We start from the raw sequence: 23982 nt of genomic DNA, 5'->3' as shown, positions 1-23982 counted from the left end.
AAAAAAGGTTTATTCATTCATCTTCTTAACCGCTTTGTCCGTTACCGGGTCGTGCTGGAGCCTATCCCGGCTGTGTACAGACGAGAGGTGGGGTACACCCTGGACAAGCTGCCAGGTCATTGCAATGTAGGAGCTTCTGTTTCTGCACATTTGCAGAGATAATAATAATAAATTGACATATCGGAGAAAATAAGAAAATCACCGAAAATGTGTGACTGTCTTTAAATATTCAAATATTTTGATTAAAAAGAATTCATATAATAATTCATTCACTGTCGAAAAAAAATCTCACTGGCAGTTTAATGGCTTTGTGTGTTTGTCACAGGTTCCCGCATATAAACAATGACAAATTACAGCGGAAGGAAAGAAGCAGTATGATTTCAGTTGAACGACAAATTGCAAAACATTTTCCTTAAACCTCTCAGGTTGTGATAAAATACAACTTTAAACACTTGAAATCATTATGAATCTGTCAGAAGAAGCGGCGAACAATAATAGAGAAGAAAATAAGGTAGATAGGTAGAAAAAAAACAAGAATTTTAATTTTGTGCATGTGACATTAACGTTGTCTGTCCAGTCAACCAGTGGCAGTTGTCAGTAGCAGTAAACTCGTGAGAATCAGGTGACTGATGCATTTCTTGTGTTACATGAACACTGAACTGTGTTTTTCACACTACATTCCTTCAAAAGAATGATTAGGATAAGACAATAGCCGTCTTTGCCTGTGTTATCTCATGACGGAGTTCTACAGCCCTCACTCCACACTGCTAGAAGAAGAACTGGAGAATTTGAATGAGGAAACTTTTGTGTGTTTGTCTACACATGGGCTTAATCCTCAATGTGTGAATGTGTGTCACTATCACCGTGAGCTCATGGTGTGGGTGAAGAAATAAAAATGGAGGTTGCACATTGGGTTCAAGCACATGAGTATGTATGAACACACTCCACCGGTGGGGTCGTGACTCGCACACATGTCAAAGGCTTAACTTGCCTTGGCAAGAGCCTTCTCAGCTGTGCAACCGAACGCCGTGCAGCAGCATGCGGTCTGCGGCTGATCGCAGGAAATGTGTCTGCATTATGTTTACCTTCTATCGATGGAGTTCAAGAAGGAGCTCGGAGACCAAAGAGGAATTGACGGTTTGTTTAACGTCCATGTTGGCTTTGTTCCATTCAGTCGCTCAGTAGAACTCGCGCTTCCTATCTCATCAGTTGTCCAATTTGTTCTGCCCGGCTGCAGGTTGCCTGCGTAAATGTGTGCAGAAGAAGAGAAGGCAAGAAGGTTGTGGAGGAATCGTTTACTTTACAGAGATGCAAAACGGAATGCTGAAAATCTAAATATGATTCATGTTCGTGCCACTTCTTATTAATTACCGCATGCCTTCATTACGGCTGTTTGGCTGCTGATCTGATAAAGCAGACATTTTCAGTCGCTTGAAGGAAGACTTAATTGTTAACTGGTGCACAATCGTCTGATTGTGTCAAACTTTTATGTTCAATAGCGTTAGTTGTGTTTTTAGTTAACTGATATTAGTTAACTTTTTACGGTAGCCTAATATTTGCCAGATGACTTAAATACTTCTGGCTGAGCTCATTTAGTTTGCAAGCAGTAAAGAAGTCTGCATGCGGAAAGTACGGTAGCCTGTATCTTACAGGCTACTGCACTTTAAGCATACAAGTTTAAATGGTAAAAAAATATGGAAGAGAGTGCATGGAAAATATCCATCAAAGGGCCATTAGTAAAATCAAAACCCGCGGCGAGCAAGATAATTGTACCTCCACAGTCAATTAATTATTATGGATTTAGTCTTGTTTTTTGATTTTCGGATTTTACATATGCTCTGTTTTCTTGCACGACAGCTCTATGATGAGAAATCCATGCAGCAATTGACCAAGGTGCATATTCCATTTCGCCAAATTCTGACTAGCTCACAGCTGTTTGACAGAGTTTATCCTTCCATCCGTTTTCTTGTAGATGAGGCGACCTTAATCGGCTCGTCTTGCAGGTCACGGGAGTCGCCTATCCCAGCCGACTATGGGAAAAAGGTGGGGTACATTCCGGATGGGTCGCCAGCCCATCATGGGGTCACGTAGACAGACAACCACTCAGGCACACTCTCACACACTACATACAATTTGGAATGATCAAGTCAGCTAAATTGCATGTTTTTGACATGTGAGGAAACTGGAGAACTCTGGAGAGAACCCACGCAGGAACGGGGAGAACGTACAAACTCCACATAGATAGGATTCGAACCCGGTACATTTTTGCGTCTACGAAACAACATGTATAGAATTATAATAGACAAGATCCCTTATTGTGTATCGACGAGATTGAATTGTGCAGCAGATTAAGTGCTGTTGGATGTAAAGGACCCTGTGTGATGAATGGCGGGATGCAGACACGGTTGGTTATCTTAGTCTTGTTTGCATCAGGACAGAGAGAATCAGCACATGATGTGTGTATTATGTAAATGTTTGCTGGTTGGTTAATGGAGGTAAAGCCAGTTCTCGTCTGCCCATTACTCTTTCAAGCACTTCCTTTGGGGAGGTGTCTTAAATTAGAATCGTAAAGTCAACCTCATCTTTTCTCCGTTTTTCTCCCATCCAGGAGCTTAAAGCACACCGCAGCGTGTTAGCTTTTTCTATGCTAATGTGATAATCTGGTGAAGAATTTCATTCTTATCTGCTTTTCAATTTCTCTTGGGGCAAAAAAACTGCCACAGAAGTGCTAACAATTATATGCAGTATATGTCCCAAATACGAGGGGGGGGGGGAATTATCATTCATTTAGCATAATGATATTATTGATCTTGACCTCTGCTCATTTATATTAACAGAAATTCAACTGGTATGCGCTGATTGGTTTTGGTCCCCTAACATTTGGATGTGGATGTAACACAATGAGAGAATCAATCTTTAGTGTAAATTATTCCTGTTGAAAAGTAAAGCATTTATTGTAACATAATGGTCAGTAACTGACTTAATAGTAAAATACATTTTCTTAGATAAAAGAACACAATAGTCCGAACAGCCTTGATGCTCAACACGCCCTTCTATAGGCACGACAGCGGACTCCAAGCAGTATCACAATGACGTGATTATACTGATAAAACCTTTACTATTCTATTAGTTCTGGTGATGAGACTATGACATTCCCAGCCATCATTGGCTGCGCCTTGTACAGAGCAAAGAGAGGAGATGGCCATTAGGCTAAAACTGGACAAGGACTTCATCATGTCACTGGCGCTTTGCCACTAATGATGGCTTTCGAGGTGTTGTTTAGATCAGTGCTCTGCTGTTTTCTAGGGAGATGAATGAGAGAGAAGATGGACTGAGACAGACGGCACTGTCGAACGGAAAGGATGAGGAAGAGATTCATCCCTCCTCAGCCTCTAATACACCTACGAGCACAAGCACAACGGCAGAATGGCGCCTCATTATTTCCTCATCTCCATCACTGGGAGGAGGTGCGGGGTTGCTGGCTGTGCTGTGAGGCTGCTGACATCTGCCCCTGCATTTATCAGCACACACTGTCCATGTGTACATCAATACAATCTCTCTCTCTCTCACACACACACAAATTGTTCTTTCAATGATGGCTTCCATGGAAAAACACTGTCAGTGAGGAAGATGGAGGTGCAGCAGTGTGCAAGTGGGCAGCAGCTTCCTGCATAAAGCTCTAGCTCTTACAGCAACACACTGACTGCATCTGGTTAGAGGGAAGCATCACTTTAAAGCTTTAATATCATCTATTTGCATAGTTTTGACTTCAAGGGAAAATGAGTCATTTCAAATCTATACTGAAGATCTGGAGGTTTGTTTAAAGCACAAATAAAAAAGCTCTTTTAGAACCATTCCAGATATTATCTGAATCATTTCTGATTTTTAAGACTTAACAACCAGCTCAAGGCTTACTGTACTCGGCATTACAGTACCTTCTTGGAGTACAAAATATACTGTCACATCCTATATCCATTTAGACCACTCTACTGCCAATGATGTAGCATGCTATTGCTTCATTGACTCCATTCTGCATTGCGGCTTTAATTGCCAGTAATTACATTTAACCAGGCCTGATGACGGTGGCCTCAGAGAGGGAGTTCGTTACTATTATCGTAATGTGCACTGCATATTCTGAGAGAGAGAGAGAGAGAGAGAGAGAGAGAGAGAGAGAGAGAGAGACTACCACGTCAAGTAAAGATGCTTTTACAGAGAGAGCGCGCAAAGGAGCATCATCCGACCTCCTCAGAAGAAATTTATGTTCAAGTTAAAGCAGGGATGTGGAAATGCTTAATGAATAATTCAGGGCTTGTTACTGCTCCACACAAGCGTTCCGAACAGCAGCTTTGGCAGGGCTGTTGCGTTGCCCTTTACAAACCTTAACCCAACTTGCCTTGACTCACCGTTGCTGCGTTTCTGGCAGAGACAGAACATTAACCTACATGAAAGACTTGGATTAAATGGTCTGCCCCTTTTCAAAGTTGTTTCCAGCCCTAGAGGCTACCTCATTGATTACATTTCACCCTCAGATATTCACATTCGTACAGCTGCCTCGTGTAAAAAGAACATCTGCAATTATTTATACATATTACTTATTAAGACTTGGATGTTCATTAATGTTCAGTTGATGAATTTGCATCACCTCATTACATATTAATTGTATTGTATGGTAACGTATATTGTATTGTCCTCTCGTAACGAGGGGCACAACTTTCTTTTACTCTGTTTATACTTTAGCTCTCTTTCATTGCATTTTCTTTTGGTAATACATCCATTATCACTGTTATTAGAACACATGGGTTGACTTTACTCTGCACCATAATAGTAACTGCAGCATAACTTCAATGTCCATAATGTCTAATGAAGACACAAATATTCACTAAATGATTTTAATAGTGTCAAAGACAATGACATTTGGAAAGTTAGATAAATATTTAGATAAATATCTAAATTTCCAAAGATGATTCATCATCTCAACTGAATTGCTGTCATTCACAGATGAATTTCATAATTTTGTGAAAATCACAACAAATGAAAATGTGTTTCATACCGGATATGAAAGAATAGACTGATTTATATTTTGGCAGTTTAGCCACCCCCCCCCCCCCCCCCCTCTACATGTCCAAGTATCTTTGGGTGAGATATGGATCCCCAGGTTGCTCCATTGTGGATGCACATACCAGCAAAAATGTAATCGCTGTTTCCAAAGTTTGATGAATAGGAATGGTTCCAGGAAGCATACGAGTGCCGAATCAAATCATGCAGATAGCTAATCAGATTCTATTGTCAGGTTGGGCAGAAAAAGATAATCCACTGTGGCGACTCGTAGAGAAAACAAATGTTGGCAACATGTACATTGTAAAAGACCATCATATGGCCACTCCATAGTATGGAATACCGGTTAATTTCTGGAATTAATGACTGCTGTTGTCGCCACGAGGTTCCCAGAGCAAGCAGCAGCCTCCAACAAGTTGTTGTTCCTGACATTAAAATAGTTCCCGCATGGGGTGTGCCATTGCTGGACTTTTCATTCTCACACTAATCTATTGCCATTTTAATTTTGTGTTTAATTTATCTTTCCTTTTTCCCCCTAATCTATCCAATCACTGTTTATGTGTTTCTCAACATAAAGATGTGTGTGTGTCACGCTCTCATCCAGATATCCCTCTCCTTGTAAGTCGTGCCTCTCCTTTTATTCTCTTGACAGCCCATGAGGATGCTGCAGCTCATATCTCATGTCTCTGAGAATGGCTTTCAGTTTACTGAGATATCTGCGTTACGCAGGCGCCACCATCACAGTGGACCCATTGCAGGAATTGATGCACCATGCCCTCACCTGCAATCCAAACACGTCCAACCACCGTCCACAATCACACTTTAGTGTGAAGCAAGCGCAGACAACAAATAGATGCAGCTAGCAGCAGCTAGTTGTTGCGGAGTACAACCATGAGATAGAGGTCACTGTTGCCTGGCGTCTGAGGAATGAAGGGAGAGGAAATGTTTTGACAGTAAATTACATGCTCGCTTCACATATTCCATCACAGCCCCCACCCCCTCATACGAGATACAAGTCATATATCACCAATATAACTTATTAACCTTTTGCCCCACATAAATGAAATGCATCGAAGCACGCCGTTTGGTATTATATCTATATAATGTATTATGTATATTATTTGTGCTGTCTTATTTGATGTACTGTGTTTACACACAGTGTACTGACGCTGCATGTTAGCAATTTTAGGGCATCTTACAATGCATCAGTTCCACATGCATAACGGAAAACAGTGCAAATATCTCAGACCTTTTATCTCATATCCTCGCTGCCCATTATCTAAATGTCTTTTATCTGCAGCTTTTTATTTAAAAAGTGATACTTTAAAAAAACTAAAAGAGAATTGCACTCCTTCACTATATTCCCCAGTTTTTGTATAAGCAGATGCCTTTGATATGGATTTAATCTGGTAAAGGAATGTCTCAAATAATTCACCGCCATTGCTTCCTATTTATGGAGGTGGCTGTAATCTTTTATTTTTTTTTTTAGGATTAACTTTTTAACTCCAGTTTCTACAAAAAGCTTGAAGGTGAGGTCCTTCACGAGGCAGGCTGCCAAGTAATAACTTCTCTAATCGCTCGTGCCTTGTGCCCATATCTCTACAGAAAATCCTTCTACAAAGAGAACACGTTGCCCTTATTTTGAATAAGAGCAGGAGACAGCTGCCATATAGTATTATCACCTCATTAACACAGCATCTGTATATCAACAAATTAGTCCCTGTCTCTCTGCCGCCGCTGTACCTTCTATCTCCTCTTCAGGTCAGGTCAGTGACTCCCGCTGGTAATCAAGTTGGGACACTGATTGGCATAAATTAATCACAGGCTTCTCTGTCACTCATGGTTGACTTCCTGGGAAGCATGTTGGTTGTTTGCTTTCCAGGAGATTTCAGCAGATCATGCAAAAGTGATCCAGAGAGTGAATGACATCAAAGCCAGGCAAAAAAAAAAGAGGAGAAAGCTTTCATGAGATTAATACTGGGGAGACAGAAAAGGTGTGTGTGTGCGTGTGCTTGCACGTTGATGTTGTTGTGTGGTTGACTTGTGTGTGGGGGAGAGTGTTTTTTTTTCCATTTGTGTTGTTTCTTGGGGGGGGGGGGGGGCTGGGGGACATAAAAGGAACGAGCTCAGGCTTGAAATGATAATGAAGCCCCATCTTTATTTTCATCCTCTTTCATTCTAACCACTCATTTGTCCAATAAATGTTTTGCTCGGCCTATAAAGTAGATAGTAGTTTGCTATCCAAACAGGAATACCAACATCCCCAGCACGAGTATCTTGACGATAATCTGAATGTTGTACCTCTTTATTTTATTTTATTTTATGTTTTCTGACTCACACATGCAATTATTCTGGCATTTGCACAACTGTGTGTCATGACCACCCCTCCCGTGCATCTTAATATATGGAGAAAACCCTGAGCTTTCAGACTTGTCATGGTTGGTGGGAGTGAGCCGCAGTGATGCTAAGGTTAGCTCGCTGGAGCGTTTAGCTGTGCATGGGCAGAATTATTGGCCCGTGAACCCATAAACCTGCAATTACAAACCCTAACAACTCTGGAACAGACGTCCTGCATACTGCAGTTTTCCTCTGGGCTCAGGGATTTAAGCGTCACAATCAGTCAAGCGTGACTTCGAAGCTAATTGCACAAGAGTGACATACATGCACCCACATGCATGTGCACAACCTTATGGGAGAGAGACTAATGGCGGAGGTGGAATTTTGTTTGAAATTCATCAAATTTTAATGCAGTGCGTACATTTCCATATTTCCATATTTATCTCTCTCTGCTCCGGGCGTGCACTTCCTCTCTGCATATCATTTCAGCCCTATTATTAGCTCCAACCACTCCTTACCTAATGCGCGAACATTCAGAAACACACCCTCGCAGTCTTCTCACCACAGGGGAAAAAACAAGACAACCTCCTATCAGGTACAGCGTTCAAAGACACATGTTATTTGAAGGTAGATAGGGCTCCCAATGAATCACTCCATTTCTGCCACTGTTGGTAAATTGGTTGGTTGAAGCAGGAGAGAGATGAGCGGGAGGCTGGGCAGAGCCAGAGATAGGAAGTGTAGGATTCATGCTCTCCCCCCATCCTCTCTATAATGAATCAGTGTATTTACTTTGAGCAACCTTTCCCTCTAAAATGGCATAGCAGTTGCTCTGTCTTCTCTGAAACGTTGTCAGCCCCCCGCAAAGGTAATTGCTCTTACCTGAGACACTGTAATTGATCATGGATGAAGTATTGACCGCTGCTAGATTTTGATTAAAGGGCTGTAGAGCAGGACACGGCTTTAATGAAACTGAGGAATCAGCATTCTCTTACTGGTGCATCGAAGAATGCCAGTCCACCGTGGCGCACAGGAGCCCTGATTAGGACCCGACCCTCAACTAATCCAGAGGAGAACAAGCACTATTGAATTAAAATAGATGCATTTGTCTATTTGTATCACCTGTAGTGGATAATTTTTCATTGGGCTTTGGTAAAGACTTATTTATTTATTTAAAATCTAATGTTCTCTAAACCGCTTGCCGTCTCTCTCTCACACTAACTGTCTCAATCAGTCAATCATCCGCCGTGCTGCTCACTCGTCGACACGCTCGCTCACTCGTGAATACCCTCAATAGCTTATCAGTCACATGCAAAAAAAAAAAGCCAGCCTTTATCAGTTCGGGATAACTTTCATTAGCTTCTCTCATCCTTTCCCTTAAATTGCCTTCTTGCAGTGATTGCATCTCTCATGGAGATGAAAGGGAAAAAGCCGGCTCCCCACATTCTGTGAGCGTGCAAATGGACGTAATCTACAAGATGAGTATTAGCATGCTAAAAGAAACCACAGCTACGATGAACATCATTTGCCAAGGCCTAATGTGATAGCTGGGTAAGATGATTAACTCTGAATCCATTTAATCAGCCACAAGCGCTTTTTCAAATAACCAACTGTATCGCGTTGGGGCAAATCTTCCCTCAGATATGCTGAGAAATCGGGGAGACTAACAGATGTGTCCGATCAGGCAGTGGCTGAGTCAGAGCAGAGGCCAGCTAAACATCGTTCTATGAGACAGACAGCAAATATCACTTTGTGCACACAAGCCTGGTGTCTGTTGCTCCAATTGACTGTGTCATGAAACACAGCGACTCTCTCATTGACTGGGAAGTCAATGTACCCTTATGCTGCGTCCTATTGACTTGAGTAGTTAAAGCTGGGGGCTTCTCGCCTCCTTTCATCGACCCTTGTCTGCATGCTGATCTCTGGCTCCCCCGATACAATGCTAATTCTGACCTTTTTCCTCTGATCTTAAACCACAATGAAAATAATGGTTGGAGATTGCATTTGTGTTTGTCACTGCTGCCAAAGGTACACAAATATCCATATGTTTATGCAACTTATGGCCTTCGATTGAGATGTCGACAATCCGTGCGAGTGTTTATTGACGCTTTCTCCCTCTCTTCTTGTGTTTCCCAACTCACAGACCTTGATGACCCAGTAGTGACAGTGCACCAGAGTATAGGAGAAGCTAAGGAAAAGTTCTACTATGAAAGAACTGTGTTTTTGCGCTGTGTGGCAAATTCCAACCCACCTATCCGCTACAGCTGGCATCGCGGGAGAGAGGTCCTGACTCAAGGTTCAGACAAGGGCGTGGAGATCTATGAGCCGTTTTTCACTCAGGTAAGACAGAGGCGACATCATATGGATAGAAACACCAAATCAGAAAACAGCTAATCCAAAAATACATTGATTTATTCAGGCCAAATGCTTGTAGCTGTTGCCAATGAACAACAAAAGAGGAGGGCTTTTAGGGTGTTTTAATGGTACTCAAAAAAGGATGGTTATGCTAATATAGAATATGGAATGTGAAAAACAGGCACAGATAAAAGGGTGGAGCTAAGGTTTCTCAATGCTTGCTAGACAGTAGTGCACTCTCAAATTAGGAGATGCACTCATAATAGGTTGCAACTCTGGTGTAGCAAAAGGAAAAAAGTACCATTTCATAAAAGTTTTAAAGGCCTTTAAAAAGACCAAATCCGCATTCAGCTGGAGTCTGTATTGCATTGTCAGTCACTGAAAGTATTTCTTTTTTGTTGCTACTTGTAGCGCCACCCCTATTGGACCTTACTAACAGCAACTTGACTTTTGTTGATCCGGTTGAAGAAGCAATACCAGTGAAAAGTTTGAACACACCTACTATCACAGATCTTTATCTTAAAATCATTCATTAATCAGTTGGAGATTATGAATTCAAATGGGATTATTTACTCATTTAAAAAAAAAACATGATGTACGTAACATGTTTTAGGTACTTTATGGTAGCCTCTGTTTGCCTTGATGGCAGCTGATGTCTATTATCTTAACAGCTTAATGAGGGAGTCATCTGGAATGCTTCAATTACCAGTTGTATCTATTCAAAAGTGAATTAGTGGATTTCTTCTTGCCTTGTTAATTCATTTGACACCATGATTTGTTGTTCGAAGTGTTTTCTCACCACTATCACGAACTGCCCGCTCATGGGACAATTGCTGAATATTGAATTACAAATGTAGAATCTAGGACTACTCGTACTGTAAAAGTGTATTGAAATAACTTTAGTTGTGATTTGCTGCTATACAAAAATTTAAAAAAAAAATCATCCATCATTATGATGAAATTCATTTCAAGTATTAGGGTTTTACAGTAAATAGATCTGTTTGGCAATACAGGAGTCAACTTTTAGGTTATGAATCACTCAACTCAGTAAAGAGTACAACAATACTAGTATTGTATTGCCTTTCTGATTGGAAAAATGCAAGAACTTTGAATTGCGGAAAGCATCAAACGCTGTAATGAAACCAGCCCTCATGGGGACTGTGCCAGCGAAGACTTACCTCTGCAGCAGAGGATGAGCTCATTAGTTAGCAGCCTCAGAAATCACACAATTAAGAGCAGCTCATATTAAAGTCTGCATGGATAAATGAATAGCCTCAAAGAGACCAAGCTGGGTTGAACAGTAACGTGAAAGAAATTTAGCCAACAAATTGATCGACTAAAATTGGAACTCTAATGCTACTGCAAAACCAACCTTTAAAAGTACCAATATTTTGAGCCGTTTAAACTTAATGTACCGGTAATATATTTTATTTCTTTGTTTGGATTGGATTATTGTGAAAAAAAAAAATTAAAGCACTGAATTAGTGTCCAAGGTTTTGACTGGTACTGGAGCTGAAGCCATAATGAGGAATGTCAGACACTGAAATTGAAATTTCTATTTTCTTTGCAGTTTGAAAATTGAGTGGGTCTTTGTTCTAAAAAGGTATTTGTGTAGCGAACAAGGGCCTGATTGAGATTGTTGTGTCACAAGCAAGGCAATTGTAGTTTTTGAATTGTTCAAACTGAATGCAATTTGTATGTTGAATTGGGCATTAGAGGGAATTTAAATCTACAAGCGAAAAAGGCACAAAGACATACTGGGGTGAAAAAGAGGTCTGAGAAATGGAAAGAAAGGAACTGAAAGTGATGTTTGGGCAAATGAAGAAAGATTGCCGGGAACTAATGGAGTAGGCAGAGGATAAAGAAGCTGCACAATTGGGCCTCATTAGACACTTTTCCCTTCTCCATCCTGCTCTTCATACCTCTTTTCTCCTTCTCGCTCCTTCATCCTGCCCTCTATTAAAGCAATAATTGCGTCTGGAAATTTTTAATGCAACCCAAACCCGGAGATTAGCTTTGTGTGTACAGCTCAAAATAAATCCTGACTGAACTCCTAGTAATTTGCTCATCTGAATGTCTACGAACAATCTCTTTCTACTATATATCTGAACTTTCCTGAAACTCCGATAATTGAGTCACAAAGTCAGAACTGAGTGACATTGATCCAACCGGGACTCCATTTGGCGAGGCAAAACATGCCAAGTTCTTCTTCCTCCATTATTTATCAGTCCACCTTCACTCCTGAGCAACATTTCAATCAACTTTGTGATATGCCCACTGATACTGTAGAAATGCAGTGGTGGCATTTCAGACTCTCAGAACTAGTTTATAATTAAGCCCAGGGCTGTGCTTTCATTGAGGGCACCCTGTCCTTTCTTTAACATGCTCTTTTACCTCTCTCTCCAATTTTCTTCCACAAAGTACCAATGAATAACACAATTTTCATAGGCGTAATGGAGCCATTTCTTATCCACCCATTAGATGCTTACCTCTTTATAGCAGTCAACATGTGTTTCCTTGTGGTGCCATTTTCTCTTTGAGGTCTTGTTGAGATCTTGAGAAGGTAACCTTTAAAATAGCCATTTAAAAGGTATTCTTCATCGCTCCACTGAGGTTCAATTCACATTCATGTCAATTATAACAAATATTATCGCTATTTTCTTCATTTTCTTCAGTCATTTATTTTTCCTGAGGATAAGCATTCAATCTGAATAAGACAAACTGAACCCGGCAGTGTAAAACAACTCCAAATATTTCCTTTTCATCTCATGCAACCACAAATCTAGTTCCTAAATCTGTTTTATACTTTAGTATTCTTTACATAAGCATTGACTTCAATCCTCTTCACTGCCATTACATTTTCTCCATGCCTGTTCCCGCCTGCTGTGAGGAAAGCTTCAAACCATTTGAAAATCACCATATCTGATTTGGAGCAGATGAGCGAGAGAGAGAGAGCGAGAGAATGGAGCATGGTTTCCATGACTAAGCTAACACAATTTAGCGATCCATGTGGGTCATTAGGTGGGAAAGTTCTTGATAGACATAAATGATTGTCCCAGTGTATTGACTGTAGCATGTGGCTGACTCATGTCTGCATCTTTCCTCATCCCAACCGCTCACCGCATCCCAACACCCTCACATGGGAGTTCTTTATGTGACAAAGGACTCACTTTACATTGCTAAATGTAAAAATGCTGCAGGCCATAAAAGGGAGAACAAAAATCCTTGCTATTGTAGATATATTGAGTGTGGTGGCGGATTAACATCCTTAATAAAATACCAACATATTTTTTCCTGCTCATATTCTTGAACTCAGCTGCCTTGTCTCTTGGTTTCATTAAATCTGAATGCATATTCATCTCTCTAACCTTTCCTCTGAGCAGTTTGGCCTTTGTCATCTCCCTCTTTGTACATAGTTTTCTGCATTTCCTTGACTCGATTATGTTGATATCTTTTGCACACATTTGCATATCCGTGTTGGTTTGGTCTGAGCTGCAGGGGGAAACGAAGATTTTGAAGCTGAAGAACCTGCGCCCTCAGGATTACGCCAACTACAGCTGCATCGCCTCTGTCAGAAATGTGTGTGGGATTCCTGACCGCAGTGTTATCTTCAGACTCACCAATAAGACGGGTATGCTCACACTATTGGCTTTTCTGCCTAATCATTAACCTATGAAGCTTTCCTGATAATTGAAAGACAGACGATGATGATGAGCGCATGCAGCTCATCTTCTGAAAGGTTTTCAATGGCTCCTGCTGCCTGTTCTCCACAGCCTCCCCGTCCATTAAGCTACTAGTGGAGGATCCTATTGTGGTGAATCCTGGCCAGACAGTGTCCCTGGTGTGCATCACCACCGGTGGAGAGCCTCCACCCATCCTCGCCTGGGTGGGCAGTAACGACAGCCTGCCTCAAAGGAGCGTGGTGAAAGGTGGTACCCTCACGCTTCCAGCCATCACCTCACATGAGGCGGGGGTCTACAGCTGCGTGGCCAGCAACAATGTGGGAAACCCAGCCAAGAAGTCCACCACCATCGTAGTGCGAGGTGAGAAGACATCAGATGTGCATGAAGGCATATGAAGCCCAAAATAACAATTATTATTTAAAATCAAATAATAATTCTGTAAAGTTGTTCAATAGATTTTATTGTTAGAGTTCATTTTATTTCAGCATGAGAATTTTGACTTAAAAAAATGATACCTTATATTTTGTATTAAAACTTCATGATGATGTAGATATCACTAGAGCAGCAAGTGGCAGCTAGCTGGCTAGCGAGCTTCTTCCTGTCAGTTGCAAAAAACAAATGAAAGCTGTTGGCATGTTTAGCTCCTTTTGAATTTTCCATGAGAAGATTAATACAAAACAAATTTGCATTCATTTACTTGTTTCTTTTTTTCCCATTATTGTTAAAATTAATTAAATTGAAATTAATGTATGCTTACGCCACAAACTGTACCAAATCTTTGCGCCAAAAATGTATAAGAAATTAACTCCAGGTCACAATATGGACATGCAGTATGAAAGAAATTAAAAGTCGGAACTAACTTAAAAATGTCAATTTCTAAAACATTTTGCAAAAAATAATAAAATAGAATAAATAAAATGATCAGACCAACATTTTTATTTCATTGTAGGACTTTAATAGATGTGTATGCTTGCGTGAGGGAATCAGTTCTCATCCCCTTAAACTGACTGCTACCTTGAGGATTAAGAGTGATGTGCAACTAGGCTTTCATCATTGGCATAACAGAATATGCTAACACGCTCTATGAGCCTCTAAGAGGCGAATAAAATGATGCATTGATTAGTGAAATCCTTGCAAAGGAAACATCCTTCATGGGATGATCCAAATGTAAATTTCTTTTCCCAGCCCACATCAAGTGGGACACATTTGAATTTGACTTTAGCAGTTTGGCTCAGAAAGTTTTCTCCTTTTGTCTCGGAGATTAAGCCACAGCTCCATCATCAGGTCATGTCTGTGCTCGTCTGTGTGTAAGCTTTTATTTATGCTGCCATATTCTCCCTAGGATGAAAATCAAAGCGTCAACAAATCATTTTTGATGGCTCTGTGGACAGATAAGCCCCTTCTTTTTATGGTGATAGTTCCCATATAGTTGAGGACTTAAGAGACAAACAGAAGAAGTCAGAACACACACAATGCAGTCAATCACCACAGTCAATATCGCACGCTCTCTCTCTCTCTGATGTGTTTGGTGCTGACATTGCTTCTCAAATGGGACCTTGGCAATAACATAATCAAAATCACCACCCCTTCACAAACATGAAAACAAATGCATTGATCCCACATTTAAAGTTCCACAGCATCATCTTTAAAAGTTAAACAGGATGGATATGTAATATTCTTCTTGACTTAAGGAATTTTTATTTTTATTTTTTTAGTTACTGAAGTGCAGTCTGAAAAAAGAACTTGGATTAATGTATCTCCATCCTACCTGAAGCCTACAATAGATTGATTATTCAATGTTGCCCTAGTCATCTGACAGTGAAGAATCGTTGTTGATTCATGCATAAATCTGTTGAATTTTCTACACAGGTGAATTAAAGATATCCCTCTTGCTTCGTGATAAGCACGCATTGCCGATGGACTAAAATCAGTTAGGAGCAGTGAATATTTTCTGACTGTGCCTCTGAGTAATTTGCCGTAGATGCTTAATCGGTCATACAGGGTAGGGTGCTCAGTAAATTAACCAGCAAGACATCTGGAAGTGTGAGTTTTGAGGGGAAACAACCCAAAGAAATCTTGGCACTAATTCAATGAGGAGAGGGTAAATAATTTATCAATATGTGACAAGGCAATTTAGGGATGAAAAACAGAAAACAAATTGGGAACATTCACGTGAGATGGATGAACAGTCGGGATTGATAGTTAATTAGTTATCAGTCAATTAAGAACAGAAAAATGAGGTCTAACCAGCCAAAACGCACTATGCTTTGCTACGACCTATGGACGTCAATCTAGCTTTTACATTAACACATATCGATCACCATAGCAAAGCCCATTAGACATGTAGAGAAACTTGAGTGACATAATTTCACCAGAAACACTCTGAAGTCCAATTGCTCATGTCAAGAGGAATTTTAATTTATAGATGCTGTCCAAGTTCTAAATGCCAAAACATAGCAATTTATTTTTTATATATATATTTTTGGGGACAGACATTAGTTCTCACACATCTAATGATCGCCTCCTCACTGTGATGAGCTGCGACTGAAGCGAGTTCGGGGTCAGCTTCCGCCAGGCGACGAGGGTGGGAGGAAACTTCGGGAGACGACATTATTAATAGAAATATATCAAGGTCTAGATGTTTTTCTTCACAATATGCTGCACATTAAGCAGCACAAGTACATCGGATTACAGGCGATGCTATATCCCTGATGCACGTGTGTCCATACGTCAATAAGACATGCTAATGCTAGTTCTATAACACAAGCAGTGTCAGTGCTGAGAATGCAGGAAGACTTATGATGCACGACCAAACTAGTAATTAGACAGGTGCAAGAAAGTCTGATTATTTCTTTTTGGGAGTTTAAGTTTGTGGAAAGTGGATCTGGCAAACTAATAATTATGTTCAAAGGATCCTTTAATAATGAGGACATGCAGAATGTTCTTACAATTAAATAATCAACTTCCTCTGCAGTTGTTGGGGGGATGTCGCCTCCCGCGAATATATTCTGTAATTTCTTGTTACCGATCAGCATTTTTTACTCTGTACGACTATGTCAACAATAGTCTTGGCAGTTGTTCCTTTGTGACGAAATTAATCTTATCGCAGACACCTGTCAAGGTGGCCAGATTTAATGAAAATTATTGTCATATTGTCACATAAATATGATTTATTTTAATTGTCTTTGTGTCAAAATCTTACAGCACACTCACCCCGCTGGCATCTTTTAAAGGATGTGATACTTTGAAGTAGCAAGTAGAGAGAAAATGAAAGTGTATATAAGCTCGGCTTCAGGCAGACCTTTGGTTGCTCTTTGTTGGTGTCTATAGTGTGGGTGCGCTTGTGCAAAGAATGGCCATGTGAACTCTAATACTTTTTCACCTCCAGTTCTTTCACGCCTTTCGATTTCTTTTTTACAATATCTTGACTTGACAGCAAAACCTTCTCAGATAAAACTAAGACTGCAGATTGTTAATTAAGAAGAAGAATCCTTTGTTCGCCCTCACTGGGGAGTTCTTTTAACACTTACCACACACACACACACACACACACAGTTATTTCACACACATGTAGGCCTAAATACACACACACACACAGAGTAATGAAGTGCTGAAGTGGAGGGCAGGCACTTGGTGGTTGTGAACTGGCGCCTCCCCAACCACCAGTCCACACTCCATACTGCGGTCTGCGCTTGTCTTGAACCGGCCCCCCTCCAGTCCCCAAGCCAAGTCCCGATGGACTGAGCAACCACAGCCCATCATCCCAATTAAAAGCATTTGGCGAGAAATGCTGCTCCCTCTGCTGTGTTTTTAATATTTCTGTGCATCATACAGTTTAAGTGGATGCAGCTGATAAGGTTTTGAAACATCAACGTCATTCTGAATATTTTACATGCAGGTCACCCCTTGACCTCTTTGTTGTTGCTTGCCTCAGCTCCTCTCAAGTCCTTGACAAACCCTCTCAATACTGCTGTTGCCAAAGGGAGCCATGTGTGTGTGTAAACACACATCTCTCCCCAGCAGATGGTAGTTTCTCTGGCCATGCTGTCCCACCAGCTAGAATGCCTTGCAGGGCTTGGCCTTCTTCACAGCAAGCCCAGTAGTCTTCTGGCATCACATCACCCCACTGGCAAGATCCGGTTTATCTGTAACGTGTCTGCAACACGAAGCAGAAGCAGGTCAATACCCTGCTTTTTTACTGCATGCCACTTCAGTCCATTTTGTGCTCACACACACAAACACACCTGTTTGTGATACATCTGCTGCGACACGGCACCAAAACTGGTTGTCCCTTTCTTTCCTCTTCTCAAATGCGAGTTAAATGCACAGTTGGTGAATTGAGACAGAGACAGCCGGCCATGCGTTTTATTTTCATGTCTCCCGGCACACAGGAGAGCTGACAAATATTTGTGTATTATTTTCACAAAAGCGTTGTTTCCCTCTGTGTGGTATCGAAATAAGCACCGCTGTAGACATCAAACGGTTCAAAATCAAATGCTGCCATGTTGTCCTTCGATGGATTTATTTATTTATTTATTTATTTGCTGATTCCTCTGGGACAAAGGCACCTGACAAATTCAGGTGTGACGTCTTTACACCCAAGCCATCCATCACTCCTACCTGCTGACACACACACCCACATGCTTGCACACAAGCACAAACCACACAAAGTCAAGTCCAGCATTCACCGTCTGCACTTTGTAACTCTGATTTGAAACTTGTTGTTTATTAGAGAGTCAAAAAAACAAACAAAAGAAAGAGCAAGTCTTTTTTTTTTCCAGAGTGAGCTTCCTGCTGTTTGGTAAGGTGAAAACAATCATGGGAAGCTTTGTTAAACCTGGCTGTCAGCGTCTGAATCAACATGTGAATGGCCCTTATCAAATTTGCTTTGGAATGAATTCTGATCAAAAGCTGAATATATTTCCATTTATGAATGCCAGATTTAACAACTGGTTTGCCATTGCTGGCTCAGCAGGACAGTCACTTCAGTCCAAAAGACTGTGCCTGCGTGGATGTGCGTGCATGAGCCTTTTGTTTGTGTAATTGTTTGTGTCTGTGTGCACATGTGAAGGGGTTCCAATGCAAAGCCATCGGTCAGCCCGAAGGGTGAGTGCAGCCTTTAAAATAGCATTCTCACTCAGGAAAGGTTACAAGTGCGTCTGTGGTCATGACATTGTAATAAACAGACACACAGAGTTACAATATGAGCATGATGTGACGATGTTTAAACGTTGGTCGCGCCTGTTGCCGTGAGCCGTGCTGAAGACCCCAGTGTCCTTTCCTCTGTTTAACCTTGGGTGGAGGAGGAGAGACAGAGTGGCAGAGAAAGAAGCATCCATCTGGCTCGAAGAGGCGACTTCAGATTCACATGCTGATCTTCTCTTCTCGAGACAGAACGGCGAGCACGGTGTGACACTTGCTGCGACAGACAGACAGACAGAGAGCCCTCGCTGAGAAATGAGATGGACCGATGAGCTGATGGGGGGAGAAAGAAGCGTAATTCAACATGAGAGCAAAGTGAGACATGCCTTTCTTCTCCAGGGAACAAAGGCAGGGGAAATGCTCTGTAGAGAGCAGAGGGAGGCACATTGTGTTTGTAATTATGATCCTACATACGTGCGTGTCAAAGGCAGTGTGTGGAGGGGGGGGCTCTGTACTTTTGCCCCACTAAGATGCTCCCTAGAGGTGGCATTGTAATGTGTGTGACATAAGCTTTCTGTTGAAGGCCTCAAACAGGGGCTTTCTTCTTTGTATGATTATCTGTGCTTTTCATGTACTGGCCAGACACTATTCCCACAGGCTGATCCAGCTATGGAGAATCATGTCGGCTTGCTGCAAGCTAGTACTAAGGCTGTTTACACATAGTATTTAAATGTAAAATAGCAATAGGCCCTATATGTTTCCTCTTGATGTTACCAAGTGAGGACTGGGCGGCGATGGGGAGGTGGAGGGCGAGCATATGGCAGAGTCAAAGAACTAGATAAATGGAGAGATTCACATTAAAAAGACAGCAGGGAGGTGATTGGCTTATAATTAAGGTGTGCCATTGTGCTTTTGGAGTGATGTGAGCTACTGATGGGAACAAATGATGAGTTAATCAGCTTTTCTGTTGTGTTCCGGTTTTCTATAGTGCACAGCAGCTGGGTTTTCTTCCAAAGATGGCTGGTTCATGTATTCTGAGTTTTAAAGAGGATGTCAAGTTCATAGGCTTGGAAAGAAAAGTCATAAAGAGCCCGTAGAGAAAGAATAGGATGAGAAATGAATCTCTTAAAGCCATTTCCATTATTAGCAACAATCACATCCATTTATTTTGGTCTACATCTCTTTCCTTTACATTTTGTTACTCCCTGCAGGAGAAAACCTCACATCTTCCATCCCTGTTAAGAATTGTGAGAAGGATCTTATCGGAATCTCTTAGTAGTTTACTGTTTGTGTTTTTGGTCCTGTCTTTGATCATCTTTGTGATTGGGACAGCATTGCTTGTAAGGGCTCTTAGGTTTACATGCCTTATCTGTAATCATTGACTCTACACTCTGGTCGACTTGCACTGACTTCTGTCAGTTTGGTCAATCAGATGCAGTATATATATAGATTTAGGGGAAATGGGACATTTCTATGTCCAAGTGGGGACCCCCTTAAATATTGATGTGGTTTTTCTGCCATGAATTGGTTATCTGAAATGGGGGTAGAAGAGTGACAGTGCTCCGTCACCTGATAAAGAATCTCAACTCTGCCTGTGTCACATCGTAAATTCACCACAGTCCCTTTCAGAAAAGCTCAAGTTTTAGCTTCTCCCTCATGCATAACAGAACAGGTCATTTTAGTCACCGCAGCTGTCCAGCAAAATTTACTCAAACCGGAGGAAGTAATGCCCACTTATCTCTCTTGTACACAAATGTAGTCGATTTACGGGAATGCCTACGTTTACTATTCAATATTTATGGTCGGATAAAATTGCAGGAAAGGAGGTTCGGACGCGAAGGGGCCAGACGGGACTAATTCTGAAATATGCATGAGTGCGCATATGCAACGCTGGCTATTTGGGCATACACTGCAGCTCCATACGGAAATGAGCGAAGGCTGAGTCAGTGAGGGAAGAAGACTGGAAGAAAGTAGGAACACAAAAGTGAACATTGAGATTTAACCTTTGGGTTGTGTTTTTGACTGCATTTTTCTGTTTGTTATATAAAAACTGCTGGACGGATCTTGATGGAAAAAAAAACTGAAGATGGTTTATGGTGTGACTTAGATCCCTTTAAATTTTGAGAGTGTTCCGGATACCTGTCTCGATAAGAAAAAAAGAAAAAATCCTATTCACTTATAATGGAAGCAAAAACAATTTTACAAAAAAATCAGATCTTGTAAAATATGCATTCAATTCTCTCACCAAAAATCATAAAGGGGTCCGATATGCACTATCATGCAAAATGTCTTCTGGATCTGATCCAGAATGAGGTCAGGAAAACATATTATATTTTAACATTGAAATCCCCATTTATGGATTCATAAATCAGTTAACATAAACCCGGAGTGCTTTTCTAGTTTCATCCTTAGTCAGTCATCAGTTCAGAGCTCAAATAAATATCCAGCGAGATTTTGTAATTGACGTGGGCTGGATTGTCTTCTTTTTTATTTTTTTCAACCTTTATTGAAGGCAGGTTGCAGGGGAAAAAAAGGGCAATTATCAATTATCTTTCCTGCCATTGGCCAACATGATGTAACACATCATCACCGATCCAGTTTTGACAGCGTGCCCAGTCATCCCATCCCAAATGTGCATGGTCCACGTTGTATCCTGGTAGGATCATTGGGGCCGTGGGACACTTTATAGTTTGATTCATCACACACTGCGGGCAGTGAAGTGTCTCCACGCAGCACAAGAGGGTCCAATTTTGTTCAACGGCCAATCTTGTTATTGCCCATAGATAACATTGGCACGTCGCTACATTGTAGATTAATGTTTGCCTCTGAGGCAATCTTAAAATCCATGCCTTCCTGATGCTTCGCTAATAACCAAATTAAAGCTATCGTTTCCTCTGTTGCGAGCGGGGTAGCTCAGAGAGAAGGTCAGATTTACTGGTTGTGGGTGAGTGGAGTGCTAATAAAGAGGATTCCTCAGGTACACAGATGAGTAAGAGGAAGTCAGGGGGGCTGGTCGACACAGACTACAAAAGCTGAGAATGCGGTTGAGAAGATAAAAATAACATTGCTCTGAATTGAATTGCAAGAATGATCTGCTGAAGTGCAAAGGTGAAGAATAACATTTCAATTAACAGGCAGATAATCCATATGTTTATACATTGTGTCCTGCGACAGCACAGTGACTCTGCTTAGGGTGTCGCACAAAAGCCTTTTCAAACTGTCGAGATGTGACTAAAACTTTGCCTCAGAGTGTTTCCTTACAGATATGCTCACTTTATGGCTTCCACCATGGACTTCATATCATCGCATTAACTATGTACTGTGTATGTTGACTTTAAGGAAATTGAATCGTGCAGTGAATGCTGTAGATGCAGACTGATGCTGAGCTAACGCTGTGTGGGACATGTGCGTGGGTTGGAGATAACGCTTAGTATTATCTCCATAGCCATAAAGGTCACAGCCATGCACTGCAGACAATATTCTTATAATTGCCACACTTCCTGCTATGGCAGCGTTACTGAATTATTTACAAGATGTTTGTTAGGTAAGGCCTTTCAGAATTTGGGAAAGCGGTGACGTGATTGCAATATTTGTATCTGACATGCGTCAGAAATAGGATTCTTTGCCTGCCAGCGCTGATGTCAAGGAGGCATGTGTCACTTGTCTCGCCATTCAGTGTGCAGCTTGGCTTGGCATCTCTGTGTTTTGCACATTCAATTTCCTGTGTTTAAATCTGACACACGGGTTTTGTTTTCGTTTTCCCTTTACCAAACTGAATATGATGTCACTTGGGTATTGCCAGATGAGAAGATTTCCATGATGCCGTCAGGGGTTTTTTTTTTTTTTTTGCTGAAGGGATGAACTGAACGGGAGGTGCAGGGTTTGGCACCAATGGAGCATGCATTATAATGAAATTGCCTTTTTTTTGTTTCTTCTTTTATAGAAGCTATGCTTTGCAAATGGAGTTTGCGAAAGCAAATTGGATTAGAAATGGTGCATATTTTGTTAGGTGTTTCTCCAATTTCACAGTGTGTGTTTGCACGACTGTGTGTATATGTGTGTGTGTATGTGCAGCTGTCGTATGCACTATATGTTGGTTCACAGCTTTAATCCCCTAAAAAAACAGGATTTTCTTCATCTGTTGATTTCTTTATGTGACCTCTTACAGGATCTAAAGCTAAACATTTGGTTGTTGTTTGATTAGAACAGTTAGAGTAGTTAAATCCATGTTGTCTGGTTTAATACCACTCTTGTGATTTCACAACCCAATTACTGGAGTGTCACGCGGCAAATATATTTTGCTTGCAATGTCACGCTCATATCATTTCTATCAGATGGCATTTGAACAATATGCAAATCACGCAAAGGCTGAGCCGGTACAAATAACAATTCACATGAAGCGGAAATGCATAGCGGGAATCTCAAAACCAGTGTGTGAATATATTAAAAGTCCAAACAGTGAAACATTTTTATTTGGGATCGCGTGTGTGTGAACATAACTTTGATTTGAATCAATCTTTTCACAGCTTTGAAAAAGGGGCGCTTCTGGATCACCCCTGACCCCTACCACAATGATGACAACATCCAGATTGGACGTGAAGTCAAGATCTCCTGTCAGGTAAAGTAAGCACAGGTGTACGAATAACATTGTACTATGGATTTAATGATCAATATAATCACAGACTCCATGCTCCAGGTGGAGGCGACGCCACCAGAGGAGCTGACCTTCAGCTGGCTGAAAAACGGCCGTGCCCTGCGGAGCTCGGAGCGTATGGTCATCACCCAGACTGATCCCGACATCTCCCCCGGCACCACCAACCTGGACATCATAGACCTCAAGTTCACCGATTTCGGCACGTACACGTGTGTGGCTGCGCTGAAGGGAGGGGGCATTCCTGAGATCAGCATCGACGTGAACATCTCCTCCACTACTGGTGAGCCTCAAACCCCTTTCTGTCAGTGAAGCATCTTCACACCTCCCTCAACACGATCAATAATCAGACAGTCTGTCGCTACGCTACGCCGGCCGTGTTTCTTTGATTTTTCTTAACGATCTTCATTCTCATGTTTGCAGTTTTTGTCGGTTGCATTGTCACACATTTCTTTGGAAGTCAGCATCTTGACATGGAATCTGGATTCCATAATCATACTAGAAATAAAAAAGAATTATTATCGGCCAGGATTAGATTTGAAGGGAAATGAGTCAAACCCAAGCAACCTAGGCCCCGGTGTATGTTTACTGGTTATTCTTTAAATTAAATTAAATACTACCGGTAATCCAAATTTTAACTATAAATCTACAGTAACAAGCTTCTTGAAAAAAAAATGCATGTGCATTATTCATAAAGATTGTGCGAAATGCATTAAACTGCAATCATTTGACATGTCTATTTTTAGTACAATGAGCATTTAA

At 41.2% G+C, this 23982-nt stretch overlaps 1 protein-coding gene across 1 annotated transcript in view; it reads left to right on the top strand.

Annotated features, from left to right (window-relative positions):
* Positions 1-23982, top strand: part of LOC137914108 (MAM domain-containing glycosylphosphatidylinositol anchor protein 2-like) — an 82079-nt gene that overhangs the window by 12688 nt on the left and 45409 nt on the right. Inside the window, exons 4-8 of the mRNA XM_068757725.1 lie at positions 9533-9729; positions 13237-13375; positions 13518-13787; positions 23096-23187; positions 23266-23503. Coding sequence (XP_068613826.1) covers positions 9533-9729; positions 13237-13375; positions 13518-13787; positions 23096-23187; positions 23266-23503 — 936 coding nt within the window. The remainder of the gene's footprint in view (positions 1-9532; positions 9730-13236; positions 13376-13517; positions 13788-23095; positions 23188-23265; positions 23504-23982) is intronic.

This window comes from Brachionichthys hirsutus, unplaced genomic scaffold (genome assembly GCF_040956055.1).
Source record: "Brachionichthys hirsutus isolate HB-005 unplaced genomic scaffold, CSIRO-AGI_Bhir_v1 contig_783, whole genome shotgun sequence".
Classification (NCBI taxonomy): Eukaryota; Metazoa; Chordata; class Actinopteri; order Lophiiformes; family Brachionichthyidae; genus Brachionichthys; species Brachionichthys hirsutus.
This window is presented reverse-complemented; position numbering and strand designations above follow the sequence as displayed.